We start from the raw sequence: 25720 nt of genomic DNA on the forward strand, positions 1-25720 counted from the left end.
AACTGGAAGCATGATCGTAGTCTTGCAGAATAAAGGGGCATGCATGTATGGCCCCATATTTCTAGGTCTCCTATACTTTAAGCACTTTGGCATAACATCATTGCATTTACACTCTTCTTAAGGCAGTGCACTAGTTATTTCTCTGGACATTAATATATTGATAGCAGCTTCTTGCTGGTCACCTGTATTCAGTGACTGAGGTAACATTGTGGCTCAGTGTACTGCACAAATGTCTGGAGGTCAAAGTTGCATGCAAAAAAGGCAACAAATTATGTTTGCGTTTTCTCCAAGAACTCTGGTTACCGCCTTCCTGCCAAATACATGTAAGTTAACTTGGCTTCCAATAAAACCAACCCTCTAGTATGTGTTTAAAGGGTATCTGTTAGAGAGATCATCCAGCCCCATTCTCCCAAACTGTACATATGGGCATGCAGGTCTAAGAAATGTAAATCCATCGACCTTTATATCTTCTATCTGTTGCTGTACTCCTAAGGAAATAGTGTTTCCATTCATATAAAGTGTTAACGGCTCTCAATGTGACGCAGCACTTTAGGAGCCTACACCTCCATAGTTTGATTCCCCATCTGGCATGGTTCTCTTTAGAGACTTATGATAGGCGGGGAAACAACCTGGACAGTCAGAGGCTCATTAAATGCTTTGGTATGCAGCAACAGATAGAAAATGTAAAAGTGGAGATGGATTTACATTTCAAAGACCTGTATGCCCATATATGCGGTTTGCGAGAGTTCCTCTCCATTTCAAGGGGAAGTACGGGACTTTAATATGGATGGCCCATTATTTTGATAGGCCATTAATATCTGATCAGACAAACCCAGGATCCCCTTTGACCAGCTATTCCTGCGGAGGTCGAAACTGCTCAGTTGTAGAGATGCACAGCACAGCTCCAACAACCGTATAGTGGTCCCAACTAGGTGCTGCTTATCCAGACTCTATTTGATTAAATAGGGAGGCTGATGAGCAGTACCCGGCTGTGGCCACTATGCCATTGACAGAGCTGTGTTGTGAATAGTTGATCTTCGGGGGCCCAGGTGTAGCATCCTCATCTATCAGACATTGATAACCTATCCTCTGGATGGGCCATCAATGTTAACGTCCTGGACAACTCATTTAAGAGATTAGAAAAATCCACTGCTACCCAGTGGTTGGATATTATTCATTCTATGACACCATGTACACAAGTAGAAATGGAAACTTTCTTTGTAAGTCAAAAGGTATACACTATTCAATGAAAAAGAAATTATAGTCAACATCCCAATCCTACCTCATAAAGAATGGAGACATGGGCCGTTCATCTTCCTGAGAGCTGTAGAAAACAAAAAGGAAATTAGCATGCATGTCATAATGTCATACATTCATAAAATAAAGGACAACAACGGAAACTTTTCATTTATCAAACCTCTAAATGATCTAATATCACAAGAATTTCGACACATTGCACATAATAAGTAGCAAACAAAAAAGTAGTGTGACACCGCTGTGGGGTCTACATCTAGTCCAGAATGCCACCTACTGGTGGAGTAGCTTGCATGGCATCTGATTCTACAGAAGGAAAGGAAACATACAGTGTGCCTGGACAAGTACTGTATATCATATTGAATGTGCTATTAGGTCACTAGAATTTTACTTTGCATTGAAAACAAATGAATATTCAATATCACAAACAGTAAAGACTTACTGAGTAAGATTTCTGGACCTGGATATGCCTAATATCCCTATTTACACAGGCACATATCAAGTCATTTTTTTACTAGTCTGTTCCATAGACATGATATGCAAGGAAAATTATCCTCACATGTCCGGGCATGACAACTTATGTAAGAGGCAAGCTCATGTAACATCCGAGGATGATTCACTGCCGCTCAAGAGGCATAACGAGATGCATGTGGCAGTAATACAAAAGGTAATGGGTGACAGCAGTGCAATGCTAATAGAATCTCATTACATAACACTATAAAGTGACTGCATACATACACATGGGCATGAATCCACGAGCGGTGACGTTCCCACGCTATCACTAGATGGACGCAGCAAGTGTTGTGCTTCTCTTGTAGCCTAAGAATACCGCAGCTGTTCCCTACAGCAGGCAACAGACAACCAAGGTCACTTTTATAGCTCAAGATGGGGGAATGGACTGAAACGTCACAGCAACCAACTGCTCAGTTATGTTTGTGCTCCCACCCCATGGGAGAATGCTTCTAACCTGCAAACAGTAAGATTCCAGTACACTTCTCGTAACCCAGCGTTTTAAGGCTCAGTGTCGTTGATGCCGCCCATTGTGTTGCTGAGCAAGAATTTTTTTTTTAGCTGACAGTCCTTGAGCCTAAAATGAGACGGTGCATCTGCCAGGGTCACGAGCTCTGGAATGTAACCGTTCACAAGTGTTCACTGTACACACACGGAAAGCTGTGTCAGCCATGCCAGTACATACAGGATTTTACTCTACACACCCCCCTGTCCCGTCACAACATATGGCAGCATGCAAACTGGTCTCACGTTGTGCAGCCATTGTCCAAACCATTTATCTAAAATAATATTTTGGTTTTCAATTTTTTCTTCTTTTCTACATTTGTATTATTCTTTATTTAATTCAAAATAACAAGGCAGAAAGTATAGAACTATCAGATCGCAAAATAAAAAAAAAACTATACGGAATTACTAACATATCATTTTGACAGCTAAAAGGGAGGTTTCTCCTTAAAATTAGCACTTATTGTTGATATAACAGGTCATTAATTTGACCAGCACTGTGGAGTCGGTAAGCCAAGCCTCCGACTCCTCAATTTCCCTGACTTCTGACCCCACAGCCCTGGTCACTACTGAGCATGTACGTAAAGTGCAGCACAGATTCATCTCAACTAAAAGCTGAGACCCTTAGGTCAGGAACAGAACAGACATTCATAGGACATTTTATAATTTTCCCAAATTATTGTGAAAACATTTACAGCACATCCTACATTGTACTACTGTACCAATTTATTATATATATTTTATGAGTCGGAGTCTGTCCATTTTATACCAACTCCACCAAAATGGACACAGACTCCACAGTCCGGTATTTGACGTCCCCCTTTAACACAAGTCAACGCAAAACTGTATGGAGACAAACGATCATTAAAAAAGGGTAGTTTCCTTTCAATTAAAGTCTCGCCACTTCTCCTGGAGCCAGGAATTGGAAGCGAATAGCGTAGCAGCCAATCCGTGAACTCAAGTGGTTCAGAGATTGGCGTTCCGTCTACATGAGAACCAGTCTGCTGATTTCTGCTGTCAGAGCCATGAGCAGCATGATTCAGAGACCAGATCTGTGGCAGGGAACCAATGAAATATGTTGACTACTCATACACATATAGGGGAGATTGGGCAGAAAGAAGTCATTTTATTTTCATGGTTCTCATGTATGTTTTCTCTGAATGAGAAAAAGTGAAATATACATAACTGTAATAATTAAGCCAGTCTCTGATTCATCAGTACTTGTCGGATAAAAATAAATGCCCATCCTTCAACAAGCTGGAATAGGGTCAACGTACTTGGCCTTGTTTTAGCATTTTGCTGGAGGGCAGGAACACATTGTACGTTCTCCACCCACACCATTTATCCATAAACTTTTTTTTTCCCAGACAAACACTGGTTACGAAGTCAGTGAAAGATTTGGGCTTCTTTGGAATACTTTCCTATACTTAGGAGGCACTGAAGACGTTCTAAAGGTTAAACAACACGTTGTAAAGAATCATTCACGGGCTGATTTGCTGCAGAAATGTCTGCGATTCTCCAAGTCACGTGAGGGTGGCTTGCAGAAATCCGTGTTATCTCCTAAACCAACCTTTGTCAGATAAATAGAAAGGATCTCCGTTGTAGAAAATTCTGCATCCAGTCTGCCATGCGTTAATGAACCCTTCAGGGCACATTCCCACAGGAAGCAAACAGCACATTTTCCATAAGACAAAAAAATCACTGCGTACTACAGTAGTGAGGCTATGTATATGATTTTAAGAAATGCCACGTGCACACTGCAGACATACACGGTGTAAATTGGCCTGCTCTGTAGATTTTAAATCTGCAGCATAAATAAGCGTTATTGCAAACTTAAAATGGAAATGTGGGGTGTGAGCTCCAATGGGGACAGCGATGAGGAGGTCTGTAAAGCGCTGCAAGCATTGCATTACAAGAAACTGCCCCAGTCCTATATTAGCGGTCGGTCAAGAGACCCAAACAGCAGTGATCCAGCTGTGATGTCGTCCTATGTACTGACCACATGAACTGGATGATCCTAATCCCTGCCCTGTAGAGATGTGGGGAGACGCAATGTCTTGTGGAGAAAAGTAGCCCAATGTAGGGCAATGCCTGCTAGAAGCTGAAACAGCCCTCAAATGATCATTTTTATTGTTATAGCGCCAACATATTCTGGAGCACTTTACAATTTTAGGAGGGGAATGGTACAAACAATAAAGACCATACAGAATAGCACAACTCAGGTACCAAAAGGAGTCAGGGCCCTGCTCACCAGCTTACCATCTATAAACATAGCATCTGCATGACAGCAAATGGCGCATACAAGGTTTGGACATATTTATTATTATTAAAGGGTTTTTTCGATTCAGAAAACCCTTCGCCCCCCCAAAAAAGACAAAAAAACAAAACACACACGACACTTTACTTACCGTTTCCACATCCAGCACTGTGGGTATGCGGCTACTTCTGGTGTCTTATTGTCTATAGCGATGACATGCCCCGTGGACGGGATGCAGCCAAACACTGAGTGGCCCTTACAATTAAGGATTGGCTGCAGCGGAGACTTTGTGCTTTACTCACCCTTCCCCTTTGCAAGTAAATTACTAATACATACAAAGTCAATTCTCCAGTAGTGCACGGTTTACTAATGGGTAGAAAATTAACTATATGAAGTTATTTGCCTATACTTCTCATCATCCACTGATATATAGCAGATTACCTACTTGTTATATTATCGGCATACTAAGTCTAGATATCTTATTATCCACTGTTGTACAAATGCATCACCTGTTATATAAGCAAAGAGAAGTAATCTCTAATGCATAAAGTGCAAATATAGTTACTGGACGTTCTTGCACTTTATTGATTTGTTCTCGGTCCCCTTGTCGTCGTTTTAATGTCCCTCTGTGGTTAATGGTTCTGCATCTTACTTTTGTTGACTTTGGATATAGAATGCCATTTTTAGAGATATAAAGCCCTGCTATTTATGTTGGTTTTGGTCCGGTTCAGACTTGTCACAATATTTCAAAATGACCATGCTTTAATCAGAATAATATTCAGTACAGTCATTCATGTAAGTGTAGAACTGCTAGATCATCCAGTCCACCTAGAGACAGAAACTAAAGAAGGAGCTCTTGTTGGATGTGAGATTACACTACAGTGACTGGCCATGATACACGATGATAATGATAACGAAACACGAGGAATGTGGCAGGGCTGATTTTACAAAGAAATAAGTACTTAATACTACACAGAAGATAATGCATAATACCAGGCTTAGTGCGTATGATGAAAGTCATTTAGACTGAGCTGCTTTAGACTCGGAGTCAATGACGCAAGATTACCGTGTTGAGTTATCCATTTTATGAGACTATGTTGTGTAGAAAAGCTGTCTGCAGGGCTGAGAAATGACCATCTCCATTATACGTTCACTGAACTCTATTTCTATGAGGTTTTATTCATTCATTGAAATTAACATTGGCAAGAGCTCAATTAAACAATGATGACCGAAGAGAAAGAGATGAACTAAAGGTCAAAGAGGACCCAAGAGCAAACATTGGTATAGGATCCACATCCAAGTCTACTACATCAAAATGGGCTACCATGGGCAATGCTTGGGCTCTACTTCATGCCACCCTAAAAAACAGCCTTCAGCAAGGCAGGAAATTGGGGCAAGGAGGGAGTTGCCAAGCTAAACTTGGCTCCCAAACAGAATGAGTACCCTGCTTTCTCCAACAAGGATCTGGATAGACAGTGAAGCATGAAGGAGAAGGCATTTATCCATTTACTTTTGGCAGATATATTCTTTTATGCTATTAGTCCGTTATCAGAGGGATCAGTAGGCAGTGGTAATACAGCTTGGTGCAGAAATTATGCATTTAGAGGCAGGGACACATTCTGATTTTGTCAGGAATGTCACTTAGCACTAAATAAATGGCTCCTTGCACAGACTCATAGTATGGCAGATACAAAAGCAGTCCAGTTGTATAATAAAATCATAATCAAGTCTTGGGTAATTTTCAGCAGACCAAATACAAGCTCGGTATGTCGTCATTGTTCATTACTGCTGCAGGAAATGTGGGCATTGCAGATGAATGATGACAGCTTCTGAGAAGCCTTGGTACAATTATATAATTTAGTTATGTAAGCAGATCATCGTCTGTCTGTCCACAGAAACTTCAAATGTCTGATTTCCAGTCTCGGCTCATAAATGCGAGTGCTGCACACACCACGTTTCCGCTGTATGAAGTCCAGTAAGTCCACATGATCGATGGGGACAGCCGTCTGGTTAGCACAACACAGATGAAAACAAAGAAAATATAGAAACTTGATTTCCGCTAACATAAAAAGTAAATCACTTTTTGGACACACTGTAAATGTTTTCGCATTCTAAGTCCTTCTTTACAACATATGCTACCTGAGGCAAAGATGTTACTGAATACTGGAAGGAGATGCACAATGTCAGCTGTCTACTATGACTATAAAACGGTGATGCAGCACGTCCACCCCTTGTAGGATGAAGCCCCACTTCTGCAACGCTGATGTCAGACAGACACCCACTTCTCTGACCCAGCAGTGGCAGGGCCCAGGGCCAAATAAGTGGTCTGGCTGAGGAGCCAAGCAGGGAGACCGGTTTGGCAGCCAATTGTTTCCCTCAGCTCCTGCATACTTCATGGATACTACTCTGGTGAGCTTTAGAGATTGCCATCTTGTGTTCTGACCACTCTCCCATCCCAACACACCCTGGATGCCATTACACTTGGATCTTCAGACCCCTCTGTGCCGTTTGATTTTGATAGACCTCCTGCACTCTGACCCAGATAGAATCTGATTTCCTCCTAGTCATGGCCTATCTTTGGTTCTGCCCCAATTTTATTTTACTCCACAGACACAACGTAGCAAAATCCGGATCCTTGTTTAATTAAAGGGGAAAAAAACGAGGGTGAGGTCTTAAATAGGGAAAAGTGCTCTATAAAGGTTAACTATAAGACAACCCCTCTAACATACAGATTTCTGCTGGTTGTTCGGAAGGGATTTATTTCTTTTTAGCAATAAAAACATTTTATTAAAGTAACTGTGATAAATCCTTGTTGAATGGAATGATATTCAGTCTAATCCTAAATTGTAGAATAAATTAATCTTGCGGACTTCTTTTCAGATGTCGATTTGTTGGCTGAATCTGCAGGTAAAACGCACCGTGGATTACCTGTGGATTTCCTGTGTATTTTCTGCGGTTTTTGTGCGGATTCCCCCTGCGGATTCCTATTGAGGAGCAGGTGTAAACCGCTGCGGAATCCGCACAAAGAATTGACATGCTGCGGAAAATACAACGCAGCGTTTCTGCACGGTATTTTCCGCACCATGGGCACTGCGGATTTCGTTTTCCATACGTTTACATGGTACTGTACAACGCATTGAAAACTGCTGCGAATCCGCAGCGGCCAATTCGCTGCAGATCCGCAGCAAAATCCGCAACATGTGCACATAGCCTTAAGGTACCGTTACACTAAACGACTTACCAACGATCACGACCAGCGATACGACCTGGCCGTGATCGTTGGTATGTCGTTATGTGGTCGCTGGGGAGCTGTCACACAGACAGCTCTCTCCAGCGACCAACGATCAGGGGAACGACTTCGGCATCGTTGAAACTGTCTTCAACGATGCCGAAGTCCCCCTGCAGCACCCGGGTAACCAGGTTAAACATCGGGTTACTAAGTGCAGGGCCGCGCTTAGTAACCCGATATTTACCCTGGTTACCATTGTAAAAGTTAAAAAAAAAAAAAACACTACATACTCACATTCCGATGTCTGTCACGTCCCCCGCCGTCAGCTTCCTGCACTGACTGTGTCAGCGCCGGCCGTAAAGCAGAGCACAGCGGTCACGTCACCGTTGTGCTCTGCTTTACTGCCGGCGCTGACACAGTCAGTGCAGGAAGCTCTGAGCAGCAGCGCGTAACCCTGTGGACGCCGGGGGACGTGACAGACATCAGAATGTGAGTATGTAGCGTTTTTTTTTTTACTTTTACAATGGTAACCAGGGTAAATATCGGGTTACTAAGCGCGGCCCTGCGCTTAGCGCCTGCTAGCGATCCGTGACGTTGCAGCGCCCTGGCTAGCGATATCGTTGTGTTTGACACGCAGCAGCGATCAGGATCCTGCTGTGATATCGCTGGTCGTTGATTAAAGTTCAGAACTTTATTTGGTCGTCAGATCGCCGTGTATCGTGTTTGACAGCCAAAGCAACGATACCAGCGATGTTTTACAATGGTAACCAGGGTAAATATCGGGTTACTAAGCGCAGGGCCGCGCTTAGTAACCCGATGTTTACCCTGGTTACCAGTGTAAAATGTAAAAAAACAAACAGTACATACTCACATTCGCGTCCCCCGCCATCCGCTTCCTGCACTGACTGAGCGCCGGCTGTAAAATGAAAGTACAGCACAGCGGTGACGTCACCGCTCTGCTGTTAGGGCCGGCACTCAGTCAGTGCAGGAAGCGGACGGCGGGGGATGCGAAGGTGAGTATGTAGTGTTTGTTTTTTTACATTTTACACTGGTAACCAGGGTAAACATCGGGTTACTAAGCGCGGCCGTGCGCTTAGCAATCCGATGTTTACCCTGGTTACCCAGGGACCTCGGCATCGTTGGTCGCTGGAGAGCGGTCTGTGTGACAGCTCTCCAGCGACCAAACAGCGACGCTGCAGCGATCGGCATCGTTGTCTGTATCGCTGCAGCGTGTGACGGTACCTTTAGTAAAGTGCCTCATTAGGATGCGGAGGTTGCCCCTTTGTTTGTTTTTTTGGGAGGGGAGGCAGAGAGGGTAGGGGGGACAGGGGTAATGAAGGAGGATGTGAATCCAAGAAACAAAAAACAAAACAAAGTGGAAACAACACAAATCGATAGTTGGAATAAATCAAACAATGAAGAAAATGATTTAAAATAATTCTACATGGCTTTTGTATGTTGTTGCAGTGTTCTCATTCAAGGCTCCATCCCACAGTCACATGGTGAGTTTCCTTGTCATCTATGAAAGCGTTCTGGATATGTGGTGGGCACAACAAGCAATACTTATATTTAAGATGAAGCTATGTGCACACGTTGCGGATTGGTGTGCGGATTTTTCCGCACTGTTTTTGCAGATTACCTGCGGATTTACAGCGGTTTTTGTGCGGATTCCACCTGCGGTTTCACACCTGCGGATTCCTATTATGGAGCAGGTGTAAACCACTGCGGAATCCGCACAAAGAATTGACATGCTGCGCAAAAAAAAACCACCGCTACGTTTCCGCGCGTTTTTTTTCCGCAGCATGTGTACTGCGGATTTTGTTTTCCATACGTTTACATTGTACTGTACAACGCATGGAAAACAACTGCAGATCCGCAGCAAAATCCGCAACGTGTGCACATAGCCTTACTGCACACTGTGAATGACTGCAAGTAACAAAATCAAATGCAACATGAAAGAAGACTGTATATTAATGCTTGCAATGTCCTAGAAGTCAGGCTGGACCCTATACGGCTATAAGATTTAATAGAAATGTTGGCCGCAAGCACTCAAGTGGACAACGCTATTAATATGAGTTGACTACAATCTGTGCCAGCTTTCTGCCAACTGCTGCCCTAGCATTAGCATCACCTAGCTGTCAGAAACGCTGTCTCTTATTGTATAGGAGCATCACATGCTATAGTGACAATACTAAGCAGAGTAATGCTAAACAAAAACTCTCACTTATCACGGAACTGAATTGACCAATGACATCAGCGATTTTCCTCGTATGCAAAAAAATAGAGGATTTTTATCAGTGTTTTGGAGCAGATTTTCATCAGGGTCTGGTCAGTTTTTATCATCAGTGTTTCATCAGTTTCTTGGATGCAATAAAAATGTTTCTAGAGGTTCTCCTGCCAGTGAAAATAATAAAGCACATAGATTGCTTCCACATGGTGGCCACTGACTTGCATTGGTGAGTTTGCCCTGTGACTCGGATGAAAATCTGACAGGTCTCTAGGTTTTGGTGGGGACTAGTGAAGAGCAAACATGCCTGGATAAGGTGTTATCTGAGCATGCTCGGGTGCTAACAGAGTCTTCGGCGTGCTCGAACAATATGTTCGAGTCCCCGCAGCTGTCGAAACACATGCATGGACTGCCTGTTTGTTAGGCAGGACACAAACATATTAACACCTTATTATTTACCCTAGGGTAAACTGGCAGCACCACATAACCGGAATCAGAATTCTGCAAGGTGAATAGCACGGATCTATGCTGCGACAAAGCTGTCAGTCTTCACTCTAGTAAAATAAATCGGAGTTTAAATGCTCAGCAACGACCACCGTCCTATAAGGAAATACTGGGAATCTGACGTCCCTACCCTATCCTGCTTTTCCACTCTCTGACCTGTGTACACAATCCTGTGCATGCATACTGTTGCTGTGCAGTCAATGGCAATAGTTTCCCCCCCACCCAACCCCCTTGGATAAAAATTCCTCCTACTGTCATCAACTATTAATCACAGCAGGGAAAAGTAAAGGTTTATGCTCGGACCCCCGCTCGCTGCACTGCGTGATCTTCCTAGACATTTTGTTGCTGTATGACAGGAAGTAAACAAGATGAAAAGCAAGCCAGCAACTGTAAGGCAGTGGCACTGCGCAGTGTCTCCAGCGCAGCCCCCCGCACCTGCCTGCGCTATACCACTGCGCTCATCATATGCTGCATACAGACAGCAGGAACAGACCCATGGATTCCTGCTTCTTAAACACAATATCAAACTCTCTGGCTTTCAATATCAGAATTCTATATTAAAGTTAGATGTTTATAGAATTTGATCGTATGCTTGGAAATAGATCTCCGATGAAATAAAATACCACTAAACATATGTAATATATAGATATATGTGACATAGAATTCTATCATTTGATTTCTATAAACATATACGGCTCAGGATGTGATAAATACAGGAATTAAGGCCCCATTATGGTGCTAGGATTCTGTATACTGTCCCCTAACAACATGATGTCCACAGACGACTAGATCAAATGCACAGTCGCCATCTGCTCCCCACAATTCTTGCAGCAGAATTCATTCTCAGCACGCGTGTGCGATAAAAGCAGAAATTGACAACAAACAACGACATGGAACAGATCGTCTCAAGAAACAAAATCATGAGCCTGGTCCTCAACAACAAATTCCACAGCAAAGAAGCCATAGTGAGAAACGTACACAATAATAACATATGTGCATTCACATCAAGAGGAAAGCCACGTACAGGTGGAGGAGGGAGAGAACGTATACCTTTGTAGAGACATTAGTTCACAGGCCATCCCAGTGAGAAGGAGCCAGTGCTGAGGATCCTGTGTGCCAGCAGCCTGCCTGCAGTGACTGCTGCCTGCCTGCCTGCTCACCAGCCCAGACACCGCCTTCTCCTTGTTCCACTGAGAACAGGGCGGAACAGGAATCTGGAGGAGAGGAGGGATGAGGAGGAGGCTTTGCCAGAAACTTCTGGATGAGGAGAGCCCCTCTTATCTGCTGGATGTCTGCGCCCTGTCCCCCTCCTTCTGCAGTCAGTCAGGAAATGTAGCTGTCAGGAGGCCTTCACTGAACCTGAGCCCCATCCAGCCAGGCCTGTCACTCAGCCTGGCAGCACCAATGGCTGCTGCTCCACACACAGCCTCATGAATGGGAAGCGCCCAGCAACAGTACAGTCATCATTAGCCAGCTCACTAGGCCTCGTTTCCCCCTAGTAAGGCACACGCTCCTATTTACCCAGGAAATCGCATCTATCCAAGGATGCCTTACCATTCAGAAGGAAATACTGCTTACTAGAAAGCCATGTTCACACGTTGCAGAAAAATTCTGGTCACAAATCTGAGGAGATTTTGTTGCATACTTCACCCTACTCCATTTACGAAGCATTAAACAACTAAAAATCCTCACTGAAAGTCCACACATGATTTATTTTCTATCATGTGTAATCTGTAGCACAAATCTGCCTAATATTTAGTGCATGTGGCCACAGGGCCGATTTTCTGCCCAGACTTTGTCTAGTAAATCAACAACACAAAATTCAGAATAAAATCTACACCTACAACGTTTGTCTTTTTTGCTCATACCCTCAAGAACGAATTTATGATGCTCCCATCAAGTAAAAAAAGACCACAATTACCATGCCATAAAGATGGATACCGTCACTTCACAGCATTTTGTGCCCGACTGCATTACAAATGTATAGCACAAAGACTGTCAGGTGCTAAAATGACCCTTTGTTTACACAGGATTTACGGACAGTGTGTGTGAGTTAATTACACCAGTGGGAAAAAGAAACCTCATAAGGGCACTGATTCACCATTTACATGTCTTTTAAGCTATTTTTGTCACTTTTTTTGGCACACAGGCGAGTTGATAAATTTTTAATTTTTGAAGTAGAGCTGCTAATTTTTGGCCTTTAACTCTTTACAGTTAGGCTCTGTGCACACGTTGCGGATTTTGCTGCGTACCCGCAGCAGATCTGCAGCAGTTTCCCATGCGTTTACAGTACAATGTAAACCTATGGAAAACGCAATCCACAGTGCCCATGCCGCATAAAAAACCGCCCAGAAACGCTGCGGTTTACATTCCGCAGCATGTCAAATCTTTGTGAGGATTCCGCAGTGGTTTACACCTGCTCCATAATAGGAATCCGCAGGTGTAAAACCGCAGGTGGAATCCGCATAAAATCCGCAGTAATTCTGCAGTAAATCCGCAGGTAAAACGCAGTGCCTTTTACTTGCGGATTTCTCAAATCCGCTGCGGAAAAATCCGCAGAGCTCAAAAATACGTGTGCACATACCCTAACAAGTCACACGAGCCTTTAAAAATGTTGCACATTAGTCTTCAACTTCATAAAAATAAAATAACACATTTTGCTCTCCACACGGGTACTGGAGTACAATTGCGCGAAAATTCAGTGACTTTTCGAAGAATCGGAAAGGATGACTTAGGCTAAAACATATGTATAGCATCCGATTTTTGCGGATACATTGCAAGTCTTTGACATTTGTAACTATAACTTCAAAATTTTAATAACTGATGTATAAACAAATGCCGTATGGATGACAATTGCGATGAAAGTCATCCGTTTTTTTTTCTGGGTGAAAAATCAGACAATTTTTTTTATACGCTCATGTCAACTTAGCGTTAGAACCAATTTTACTCCAATAGAAAAAGGGGCAATGACAATGATGAATTGGGGACAAAATGCTTTTGCGGATTTTCTTTTATGCTGTGTATTGTATAAGTAGTTTTGTCTCATTCCTTACACACCGCTAAAGCTTTGCCTGTATCTTATCATTTTAAAGGCTCGGTCACACAACTGTATTTTTGGTCTGAGTGCTGTTTGTGAAAAAAATGGACAGCACTCAGACCAATGCTATTCAATAGGTCAGTACAGATTAGCAATTTTTTCACAGACCGAATCGGTGTGTGAAAACAATCGCATCATGCACTAGTTTATTCCGTGTGTCAGATCAGACTCATCCATTCAAGTCTATGGATGCACAAAAAAATAGGATGCTAAACAGAGCCGCAGTATAGCATTTGTTTTTTACAGAAACGGAAACTAATTGGTCCTGTAAATGATTAATAGCTGCTGCTGTAAAAAACGGATTGTAGACGGACAGCACATTGATAACAAGTGAGAAAAATTTCATCCGAGTTTTCTGGATGAAGCTCTGAATGATTTTTTATACACTCATGTGAACCTATCCCTAAGGAAAATTCCTAATTTGTGACAATTTGGCAAGCAAAATAATAGCTGACAAATAGGAGAATGGAGCTAAAGATATTTCTATGTTTTTAACGTGGAACAATAGAACATGTCAAATTCTGGCCTGCGGGCCAAACCCGTGACGCCGGGTGGGTCTCCCAAGTATATTTGGCCTGACCTCAGCCTGGGAATCACACATTCAACTATATCAGCATCCTAGATGCTGATACAGTTGAAAGCAATGATGGAGGAAGGAGCATCAGCTGACGTTCCCTCTTCCATTATTCCCCCCTCTGCATATGAAGTCTCAGCACTGCGGACGCGATGACGTCACGACAAAGCGCAAGTTGTACCAAGAGACCGAAGCAGCGGGGGGGGAACGGGCAGAGATGAGGTTTTTTTTTTTTTAAATGTGGGGCCTATTATACTGTATGAAGCACTATGTGGGGCCTATTATACTGTATGGTGCACGTTTTATGGCCATTATATTGCATGGAGCACTAAATGGGGCCTTTACACTGTATGGAAGGTAATGTGAGGCACAGTTATACTGTATGGAGGACTAAGTAGGGCACTATATACAAAAAAGTTGCACTTTATTGTGCTAAAGCATGTCAATATGAAAAATATGAAATATGAATAGCTATACGGCTTCTGAATACTTGAAAAAAATTAGACACTTTGCATACAATTTGGCCAAGTTATGTCTGCCCATCAACCATCGACAAGGTGGTCTCAGAAAAAAACTGATGGGTCCCTACGTGTATGAATACCTCTGATGTCTGGATTCCTGGGTGAATGTGGATACCTCTCTCAGCAATGTCTGTGGGTTGGTAGGAACCTGCTGTAATTAAAATCACATGTTAAAGGACGGAGTGCTCCATCAGAAAGCTAACATAGAAATAACAAAAAACTGACTGGCACCTTTTTGATAATCCAGTCTTGCCTGGGAACACCAGTCATGACTTCTGACGAACATCCGTTCGTGTTTTCGAGTAAACATGTGGAACAAGCCTCTGACTCCTCAAGAGATTGAGTGCCGAAATTGCTTATGGACAACTCATTCCTGACAGGCCACAGCTCCAGGCGAGACATGCCAGCATATCTGCAGCCCTCAGTCATGTACTAGGAGTGGGAACATATCAGGACCTCCACATAATTCTGATGTAAGCCGTCATCCATATTACATACTTTACCAGCACATTTATTTCAGGAAGTGCACCAGCTCACATTACCAGGAAGCTATGACAGGGATATTAATAGGGGTCACTTTATATTTACCTTGAACACATCAAACTCTTAAGCCAACATCATTTCTTTAAAAGGTCAGAATTAGAGATGAGCGAACCTTTCAAGGTTCGGTTCGTCGAACGTACCGATATTCACCGAACATTTCCGAATCCCATTGAATTCAATAGGAGGCTAAACCAAATGCATAGACAACACCTTAAGGGGAGGGCAAAAAGATTCCCAAACAGCTCAAATTAGGGGCAGTAACCAGGAAAAGTGGCATCAATTGTACCAATAGTATAATTCAGCAGCATGGATGCACGGGACAGGGCTTAGATCAGCATTTCTAGCTGAAACATTGATCAGTAACAGGTGGATGAGTGACAAGTGTAGGCCTGGTGGTCTGCCAAATTCAGGCAACACATATGAAGGAGACCCAACTTGGAATCCAAACATTTCCCAAAATTAGGGGCACACACCAGGAAAAGTTGTATCAACTGACCCACAGTGGAAATGTGATCACGACACAGCAACAGTCAGCCATGAGCCATGCATGAGGTATCAGGGTCTGGGCCAGCATTTAGAGCTTTGAAGTTTCAATTAAGACGAGGTGGGTGAGGGGACAGTGTAAGACTGCTGTGCTGGGAGCCCTGATACCTCATGCAACAGGTGAAACACTTTTTTCCCAGTCACACTAAGGTGGCACAAACATCAGTTTTGTAGACTACTATTGGTAGAAAAATGTAAGGATAGTAACACAGATAGTTGACTGAAAGTGCAGGCCTGCCAATTTGGGAGCCCTACTGCTACAGGTAACACCCATGAAGGAGACCCAGCTTGGAGTGCAAACATTTTAAAAAAATATTGTCACACGCCACTAAAATGGCATCAATTTCCACAGAGTAGAAACAGTATAATGGGCCTCTGACACCCTTCCACTACAGATAACCCACCAGATGGAGACCAACTTGGAGTCTCCATATTTAAAAAAAATTATTTTTATTATTTTAAAAACGACACCATCGCCTAGTCTGCCCAGTCTGAAACTGGGGTGCAAAAGTAATTGCAGATCAATGACTTGTTCATTTTGATGAAAGTTAGATGGGCTACACTTTCAGGGGACAGCCGGATATGCTTATCTGTCAGGACACCACCATCAGCGCTGAAGATAAGATCTAAGAGAACGCTGTCTGCTGGGCATGACAAAACCTCCAAGGTGTAACAGGCGATCTCCGACCAGTCTCCCATTTTTGAAGAACAAAATGCAAAAGGGTCCAAATTCCCCGTGATGGCATTGATGTTGAGCTCAAGATACTCATCATCCTCTCCAGTCGTTCACAACATGTCAGACTTGTGCTCTGTTTTGCTGGTGCACGGGCTGGTCTAAAAAATGTGTGAAACGACTTACAGAAATTGCTTATGTCACTTACACTGCTGCTGCTAATATTTTTGCGCTGAAGACTTGACGTTCCCAGGGTTGAAAGTCTATGACTGCGATTCACACTGTGTGCCTCACTACTGTCTTGGGGAAAACCACTCTTAACATTGTCTACAAGCATGTTTTGATACCCAGCATGCACGTGTCCCTTTCCAGGAGGGGGGAAGCATCTAGCAAAATTTACTCTTGTACCGTGGAACAGTGTGGCAAACCCAGTAGTCAGTAATCCTAACAATACGGCATTATGTTTGCAGAAAGTACAGCAAGAAGGCGTTCATGTGTCGGGAGTGTCCATGTAGTCCAAGTCCATGATGTGCCAACCACAGCCAACAGAGAGATCATCATCCTCTTCATCTCCTGACTGTTGCATGCCCATCACCTCTTCCTCCTCCATTTGTTTCTCAGCACCTTCACTAACAGTTTGTCTGGTACCACGGGCCCCCCTCAATCACTGGAATCCACCCTCCCATGGCACCCGCCTTTGCGACGATAGTCTGGAACAGAGATATTGCTATCATTTCCGCATTCTCCCCTGCTTCCACCTCTTCCTCTGGAACCACCAGCTCCTCCCGCAGACTATTCAAAGTGTGCTACAGCACGTAGATGACCAGAATAGTGATGCTGATTATGGCATCGTCAGCGCTAACCATCTTAGTAGCCATTTCGAAACTGGGAAGAATGGTGCAGAGGTCCTTCATCTGTGCTCACTCAGCAAGTGTGATTTGCATCATGTCCGTACTGCGTTGGCCAGGGTTATTCAAAAGGACACACTGCACCAGGGCTTCTCGCTGCTGCCAAAGTTGCTGCAACATGTACAGAGTGGAATTCCAACATGTCAGCCTATGTCAAATCAAATGGTTGAAAGACCACTTTAGTGATGACCTGTGGGGTGAGATCAGCGGAAGGGAGGACACAGCGACTGTGCTTTCTGCAGCAGCGCATCCAGGTCGGGATACTGACAAAGAAATTGCTGTACCACCAGGTTGGGGACGTGAGCCATGTATAGCACGTGTGTGAGGTTGCCCCAGCGTAGGGCTGCCACCAGGTTTGCATCATTTTTTGCACATGGCCTTCCCTGGTTACAGGTTCAGTGGAGATAGCCATTGCTCAATCTCAGCCTGGATAGCTGTCCACAACTCAACTTGAGCTATGTGACTCTGATCTTCAAGGCATATTTATTTAAAGGGAACCTGTCACCCCCCCCCCCCCCCCCAGGCATTTGTAACTAAAAGAGCCTTGTGCGGCACTAATGCTGCATTCTGACAAGGTGGCTCTTTTAGTTCTTGTTCCTGGCACTGCTGAAAGAATAGTTTTTGAAATTTGTCCCTCATACAATGAAATCGCCACGGGGCAGGTCTTTCCCCCCTAATCCAGACGCCTCACAGCTGTCAATCATGGCCTCTGCGCCGCCTCCTCTTTCTTCATTAGCGTCCCCGCTGCCTGCGCTGTAAGTTCGAAGGGCAGCGCAACTGCGCATGCCCGAAAAAAAAAAAATAACTGCGCAGGCATCGGGGACGCTAATGAAGGAAGAGGAGGCGGCGCCCGGCGCGCAGAGGCCATGATTGGCGGCTGTGGTGCGTCTGGATTAGGGGGGGAAAGATTAGGGAGGACAAATTTCAAAAACGATTCTTTCTTTCAGCTGTGCCAGGGACCCGAACTAAAGAGCCACCTTGTCAGAATGCAGCGTTACTGCTGCACAAGGTGGCTCTTTTAGTTACAAACGCCTGGGGGGGGGGGGGTGACAGGTTCCCTTTAAACACTGACTGATTGCGGTGAGCCCTGGCTGCACACTACAGAGGTGGGGAGGATTCTCAGTCAGTCAGAAAGATGTAACGCCACTGCCCATGTTTGCTTGTCAGTGGTGAAATGCACCCTGACAGGCATAGATTTTTTCAGGGAACGCATAATGTCTGCGACATGCTGGTATAGTGCAGGCACAGCTTTCTTAGAGAAGTAATGCAAGGAGTTTGTATGCTCTCCCCGTGTTTGCGTGGGTTTCCTCTGAGTGCTCCGATTTCCTCCCACATTCCAAAGACATACTGATAGTGAATTTAGATTATGAGCCCCATCGGAGACAGCGATGATAATGTGTGCAAAAACTGTAAAGCGCTGCGGAATATATGTTCGTGTTATATAAATTTAAAAAAAGAAAAAGATTATTATAAAAGAAAAAAGTAATGGCGACTGGGCAACTGGTACTGGGGGACTCACTCATCCCGACTGTAGGGGGAAAATAAGTAGAGGTTCTGCAACCTGAGACCTATGTGAGAACACTTGCCACAGTAACAGAGGAGGAAGAAGCCATAGATGCGGTCGATGGGACGGTCAGTGGTTGGCGAGGCCCAATAGTCTGCATATTAGTGCAGCGTGATTACCAGACTAAGGCATGTTTATCACCCTTGTGCCGGTTCATGCAAGTAATAGTCAAATTATTGCAATTTTAGCATCTACGGAGTCGCTATTTGCAAAGTTAGCAGATAACATGACTTGGGTCATCCAATACGGTCTCAAAAAAGGTCCAGGCTAGGCAACTCTTGCTGCCCCTGTAAACTGCAGACTTGCGACCAGTGGTGGCAACAGCCACAGTTATGGCTGAGAATGCATTGCTTGTCGTGGTTGCATCACTCCATGTACTGTACATGCGGCAAGCCACAACGTAACCTCCTCATATTCATCCTCCTCTGCTGAGCTACTCAGATGCGTGCCTCTGGGTTCACACCAAGTTGGATCTACAACCTCATCGTCATCCTCTATGTTCTCCCACTCCTCGCCCTGAGAGCCACCCTCCTCCTCTTCCTGCCCTGACATCACAGTACAGTCCGCGTGCGCCTCAGGTATATGAGGCTCATCAGTATAACCTACACCCCAAGGGGTTAACGTTTGGAGACAAGGGTCTGGATTGAGCTCGGAACCTACCTTGTCCCGCCCTAGAGCTAATAGAAAAAAATTCTGTGCAAATGTTTGCCTCCTCTGGATTCTGTAAATCTTTGGAGCAGACCTCTGATGCCCATGGAATAGTAAGTGTGAACAGCTCTGCAGAGAGCCCCATCTGTGGTTTCCCACAGTTTGAAGTTGGAAAGTTGTGATGTGGGGGGATGGAAACAAGAATGAAGGGTGATTGGGGTGCCACCTCTGAGGATTGTACTGCGTGTGATGTTAAGATGGAGGAAGAAAAGGAGAGGCCACTTGATGCAGCGCTCGCCATCCACTGAAGCACATGCTCATTCTAACCCTCATGTACAATGCGTACTGCTGGGCGGCTGTCAAAGAAAGGGAGTCAAGTAGATATTGTCAACTGACTTTAGATAAAACGAGACGGTGTTTGTTCAGTAGAGCATTCAGTAACATTACCACCTAGTCGAACACCAAGTCTATTCCCCCTTCCACCATGACCTTGCTTTTTACTATTCATGTTATATGTACCCTTCCCCTCTTTTAACCAGCTGTTTCACAACCCTAGGCATAGACTTGTCAGTCACCCTGTCACTAAATTAACAATCAGTATTTATTTTCTGAGTGTGCCTGAACAACATTAGCCCTAACAATTTTGACTAGCAAATAGGGACTCCTGAGTCTTGACTGCAACATAGTATTAGCCCAAATGATTTTGATTAGCAAATGGGGCATCCAAGCTGCACCCCAATATTAGCCCTAACGATTTTGACTAGCAAAAGGGGCTTCCTGAGTCTTGACTGCAACACAGTAATAGGCAAAACGATTTTGAGTAGAAAATGTGGTCTCCTGCCTGCACAGCACTATTAGCACAAACTAGTTAAATGCTGGAAGGTCGACTTCACACGACAGGATCCTATCTATCTATATGACAACTTGCAGGAGCATCCTATCTGCGCTGTTACACTGAGAAAATGGCACCAGCAAAGCAACATTTCCGCTATTTATAAGGAGAGGAACATGTGATTTCAGCAGCCAATGACAGAAGCTTTTGTCATGACGTTGTGGATGGTTTCTGTGCCCTGAGTGGCTGCGGGAATGTACACTCATTAAGTTATTTAAAAAAAACAAAACAAAAAAAAAAACAACAATTACACTACGCCAATCCTATGACGTACATTTCCCCCCCCCCATAAAAGACGTTCACCTTGCTCATCACACAGCATCACTATCCTAGCCAAAGTCCTAACAAAAGCATTAATGTAAATGCAATCAATCATTGTGAGATGTGACCGAGTTTTGCCGACTTTGAGGAAAGATGCTCAGGAAACAAAACACGAATCCGAATGCGCTACGTTCTTGCCGAATTTGAGATTTGTGAACGTTTTCCAAACAAGTCGAACAAGGTCGTTCAAGTAGGATACAACCTTATCCAATGTGCCATATTTTTCCATTCAAAATAAATTGTGCCGTTTGTGGTGCACTACTGATTTGTCATTGAATACCAGTAAAAAAAGATGACCTAAAAACAATGGAAAAAACAAAGACATGTCCTAAATCGTCTTCCTGTTGGAAAACTTGGCGGGCTCTCTCTTCACATTTGCCGGAGATGATGGTAGATGCCTAGAGAGGTGTTTTTTTTTTCACTTACGGCATATAGCACCACTAATTTCACAGCACTTTACAGACATCATCACTGTCTTAATTGGGGCTCACAATCTAAATTCCCTATCAGTGCAGGAAGAAAACGGAGTACCTGGAAAAAGAAAAGAAATCAGAAGATACAAACGCCTTGCAGATGTTGTTGGTGATGGGATTTGAACCAAGGACCCCAGCGCTGTAAAGCTACAGTGATAACCACTGAGCCACCGTGCTGCCCTCAACACCTTCATGCCACATGCTGTGCTCACATCAAATCACAGTGTCATGATTGTCTTAGACTATGGCTTCTCGCATTGTCCATAATTTGATGCCATAGCAACATGTTTTTTTGTGGGGGTCGACACAATAGCATAGTGCTACTGTGTCTGACAAAAAAAAAAACAGACACTGCCAGAAAACAGGTGAAATCTAGTCTAAAGTTTTATATTTTAGGCTATGTTTGCTTAATTCAAGTCAATGGCTTAGTTCGTATGTTACATTTTGAGGTGTTAGATCAGTGTTTCCCAACCTCTGACTCTACTAGTTGCAAAATGACAACATCCCACCATGATGGGAGTTGTAGTTTTGCATCAGCTGGGGAACACTCTGTTACACTATAGTTTTTCAGTAAAAAGTAGTACGGTATTCAAAATCATATGTAATTAAGGCGAGAAGATTTCGTACAAAGCCAAACAGATTTGGGCCCTGTTATTACATGCACACAGATTTTTTTCCACTGCGTTTTTCTGCAGGTGTCCGTGCCAAAATAGGCAATAGCAAGCTGCTCAGTTTATTACGTCTTTGCTACAATTTCTTTATTCGTTTTGGATGCAGATGTTTACAACGCAGAAATGCTTGGATTCTACACTAAACAGTGCAGCTACATTTTTTACATACATTTTTATTAGTCTCCTGATGGAACCATGTAAGGTAAAAAGTAACAAAAAGGCACCATTTAACCTTTAAATGCACACTGGGCATGAGTAAAAAAAAAAAAAAAAGTGCGCACCACTAATTTGCCTGAATTGTAAAAAATCCCAGCATCAGGGTATATGTCCACTTTCAGGATGTCTGGCGGTTTGGACGGAGCGGCAAACCAGCTCGGCCCTAAGCCCCACCCCCTTCTGTGACGCGATGATGCCGGATGTGTTCATTGCACACATCCGGCATCATCGCACCCCACACATAGGGCCCTGTGATATACCTTGCAGCGGCGCAGCAAGGTAAACGGACATGCTGCGATCTAAAAAGACGCGCAGCATGTCCGTAATCGCAGGGCCGCCGGGTGCGTGTTACCACGCATAGTGGAGGCGGGATTTGATAAAATCCCCTCCACTATGCTGTAACATCTGGACGCTGCGGGTTTGACGCTGCAGCTCTGCACAGCGTCAAACACGCAGCGTTTCCTGAACGTGGAAACGGTCTTAGAATAGTGTGGAACTCCTTCAGAATCCAGAAAATACCTGGGAGCAGTAAAGTCAAAGGTCCACTCTATTCCAATATACAAGCTTTGTCTTGATAATTACTACTGCACATTTACTGCCGATGACTAATCAAGGCTAGAAAATCATTTATAAGGTTTTTAATCAATTGTAATCACTGTGTGGGACAAAGAGCATAAAAAAATATAATTTATTATAAGTCAGAGTTCACCTGCTTGGTAGCTGAAGGAAACTCAACTTACGGTATTATGTGGGTGCCAATTGCTGGAAACCTTTTTTTTCCCACTGCTGATTTAGCTGTTTGTGTTGCATTTGCTATAAGGCTACTTTCACACTAGCATTGTTGGCTGTACGTCGCAATGCGTCGTTTAGGAGAAAAAACGCATCCTGCAAAGTTGTCTGCAGGATGCGTTTTTTCCCCATAGACCAACATTAGCGACGCATTGTGACATATGGCCACACATCGTATCCGTCGTGCGACGGTTGTGTCTTGTTTTGGCGGACCATCGGCACAAAAAAAGTTACATGTAACTTTTTTTTTGCGCGTCGTGTCCGCCATTTTTGACCGCACATGCGCGGCCGAAACTCCGCCCCCTCCTCCCTGGACCTTACAATGGGGCAGCGGAAGCGTCGTAAGACTGCTTCCGCTGCCCACGTCGGGCATTATTTTCACAACGCGCGTCGGCACGTCGGGCCGACGCATAACGACGGCCCCGTGCCGACGCTAGTGTGAAAGCCGCCTAAGGCCCGTGATGCACAGATTGGCCACTGGTCTGACAAACTCAAAACCCTCATATATGCCTATGAAGCTGTGGAATTTGGGCGAGGAGACCCATGGCCAATCCGTCCATCGTGGTCTGTACTCGGACAATGAAGCATGGATTTGTGAAACCGGCCTGAGGCACTACATTACAAGTCCCTGACAAGCTTGTGCACCCCAGTCAGCACCGAAAACTGCTGTGTAAGGACCGTTTCACTTGTACACAAAAAAAATATACACTGTGTTTGGGACAAAATACCCAGACCAATCATATCTACTGACCCGAGCTAAGGCAGATATGAGGCAGAAAGTTCTGATCAGGAGACCCAAGAGCAGTGCAGCATGCAGTCTATATACGGACCATGAATTACAGCCATCTGAAACATGATGGGGACAACAGCCGTCCTAGATCAGATAGTAGGTATACTGTATTAACACCATCTAAGGCAGGGTTCACACTTGCGTTTCGCTGGTCTGCCAAACGCAAGTGTGAACTTGGCCTTAGACTACACTCTCATGATGAGCTTTTTGTGCATTTTTGACACTGCAGAATTTCTGCACCTATTATTTAAATTAGGTAATTTGCAGCTTTACATGGAATTTTTGTATGCGTTTTTAACACGCGTTTTTAACAGGTTTTTTACGCTGCTTTTTTTGGTCTATTTTTGGAGTGCTATGCTTTAAATAAAGCTGCTTTGTTTTTGACATTTCACTGTATTTGGCTTTGAGAAAACTTTATTGACATACTTTGGTACAGATTACATGCGGATTTGAATAGTTTCTGCAGCTGAACCGCACTAAAAATGCAAATCTATGGGGAATATCTGCACAGAAGACAGCTCAGTGTACCCGCAAGAGAAATTGCCTTGCTGCAGATCTGAAACACACACCGCAGGTCAGATTACAATGAGTTAAAAAAGGCACAGTGGGCAGGAGATTTCTATAAATCCCATCCACTTTGCTGGAACTGCAAGACGTTGTGTTTTTGACGCAGCAAAAATATACAGCATCAAAAATGCACCAAAAGGTCATCGTGGGAACGTAGCCTTAGACATCGGCCTTGTGCACAAGTACATTCAGTATTTGTATCACAGAGACACCGAGTACATTGTTAATGGGGCCACATTAATATATAATGGTATATGTACTTTTATTTTATGTATAGACCAAGAAAAAATAGCAAATTAAATATCAGCATGCTCCTAAAAAATGTCAGACATCGTTCTGAATTAAGTGCCTTTATGGAGAAGCTAGATCCCTGGAATGAAACCTCACACTGCCGTTCCATGGAGGACCCCATGATGAGATATTATGGGTGCATTGTAATAATAAAGACCCAATATAGTGCCAGGAGTCCCTTAACGAGAACCTGTCATCTGAATCATGAATCAGACACAACTGTTATTGTACCCGTGCAAGTTTTACTCTGAAACGTTCTGGGATTTCATAGAAAAAATACTTTAGTCAACCAAAAGACAAAGTCTTTCAACTGGCTTTTTAGACAGCTTGTCTCACCTAGATAAGTGTTCCCCAAACTCCAGCCCTCATGGCTCCCCCAACAGATCAAGTTTTCGGGATTTCCTCAGTATTCCACATGTGACCAAATTATTTTCAAGATATCAGAAACTGTACAATGCTAAGGAAATCCTGAAAACATGATCTGTTGGGGGCTGTCATGAGGACTGGAGTTTGGAAAACAGTGACGTAGACAGACAGGTCTCTCCCTATCTGTTTACATAAGAAGACAGGTCAGTCAAAGGGAGCAATGGACCTGTCTCAGTAAAGTAATCCAAGACACATAGTCCCAGGCCAGCTTTTCAAGTATGTTTTACCTGGGGCGCTGTTTCGGAGTAAAAACATACATGCCTGCATTAATGCAGACAAACTCCATGGTTCAGGCATCATGAATCAGATGACAGCCCAACGGTAATCTGACAATTGCATTACAGGCTGAAATGTGATCACGTGTACAAATCCATAACTTCAAGTTTGCATGGACACCAAAGACACAAAAGGCTGCTTTTACAGATCTGATTCGAATTACATTCCATGGAAATCAATTTGTCCCATCAAAAATGTACATTATAGCTTATATTTGTTTTACAAAACAGGCAGCAGAAACATAAAGAAGCTTAATTGAGGGACTTAAAACTATGTCGTCAATACCAAAAAATTATTCACAACATCAGCTGGTCAGGATTAGAAAATGAATGCGAGCTCTAGTGAGACTATGTACTCCATGGGCAGCTACAAGTCACCAGTAATGGACATACACTGATCCGGAGTATGTAGTTAGAGGAAAGGTACAGAAATCAGAGATAAATACACATTAC

The 25720-nt window shown here is 43.8% G+C and overlaps 1 protein-coding gene across 8 annotated transcripts in view; it reads right to left on the reverse strand.

The window, feature by feature from the left end:
• FAM13A (family with sequence similarity 13 member A) overlaps positions 1–25720 on the reverse strand; it is a 255579-nt gene that overhangs the window by 59103 nt on the left and 170756 nt on the right. For 6 of the 8 annotated variants that reach the window (XM_077277080.1, XM_077277061.1, XM_077277089.1 and 3 more), the window contains one exon: positions 1283–1324. In XM_077277080.1, coding sequence (XP_077133195.1) covers positions 1283–1324 — 42 coding nt within the window. Of the gene's footprint in view, positions 1–1282; positions 1325–11535; positions 11811–25720 lie in introns of those variants that run through there. The other 2 variants (XM_077277126.1, XM_077277108.1) reach the window with 2 other exon arrangements.

The sequence above is a fragment of the Ranitomeya variabilis genome, chromosome 1 (genome assembly GCF_051348905.1).
Source record: "Ranitomeya variabilis isolate aRanVar5 chromosome 1, aRanVar5.hap1, whole genome shotgun sequence".
Classification (NCBI taxonomy): Eukaryota; Metazoa; Chordata; class Amphibia; order Anura; family Dendrobatidae; genus Ranitomeya; species Ranitomeya variabilis.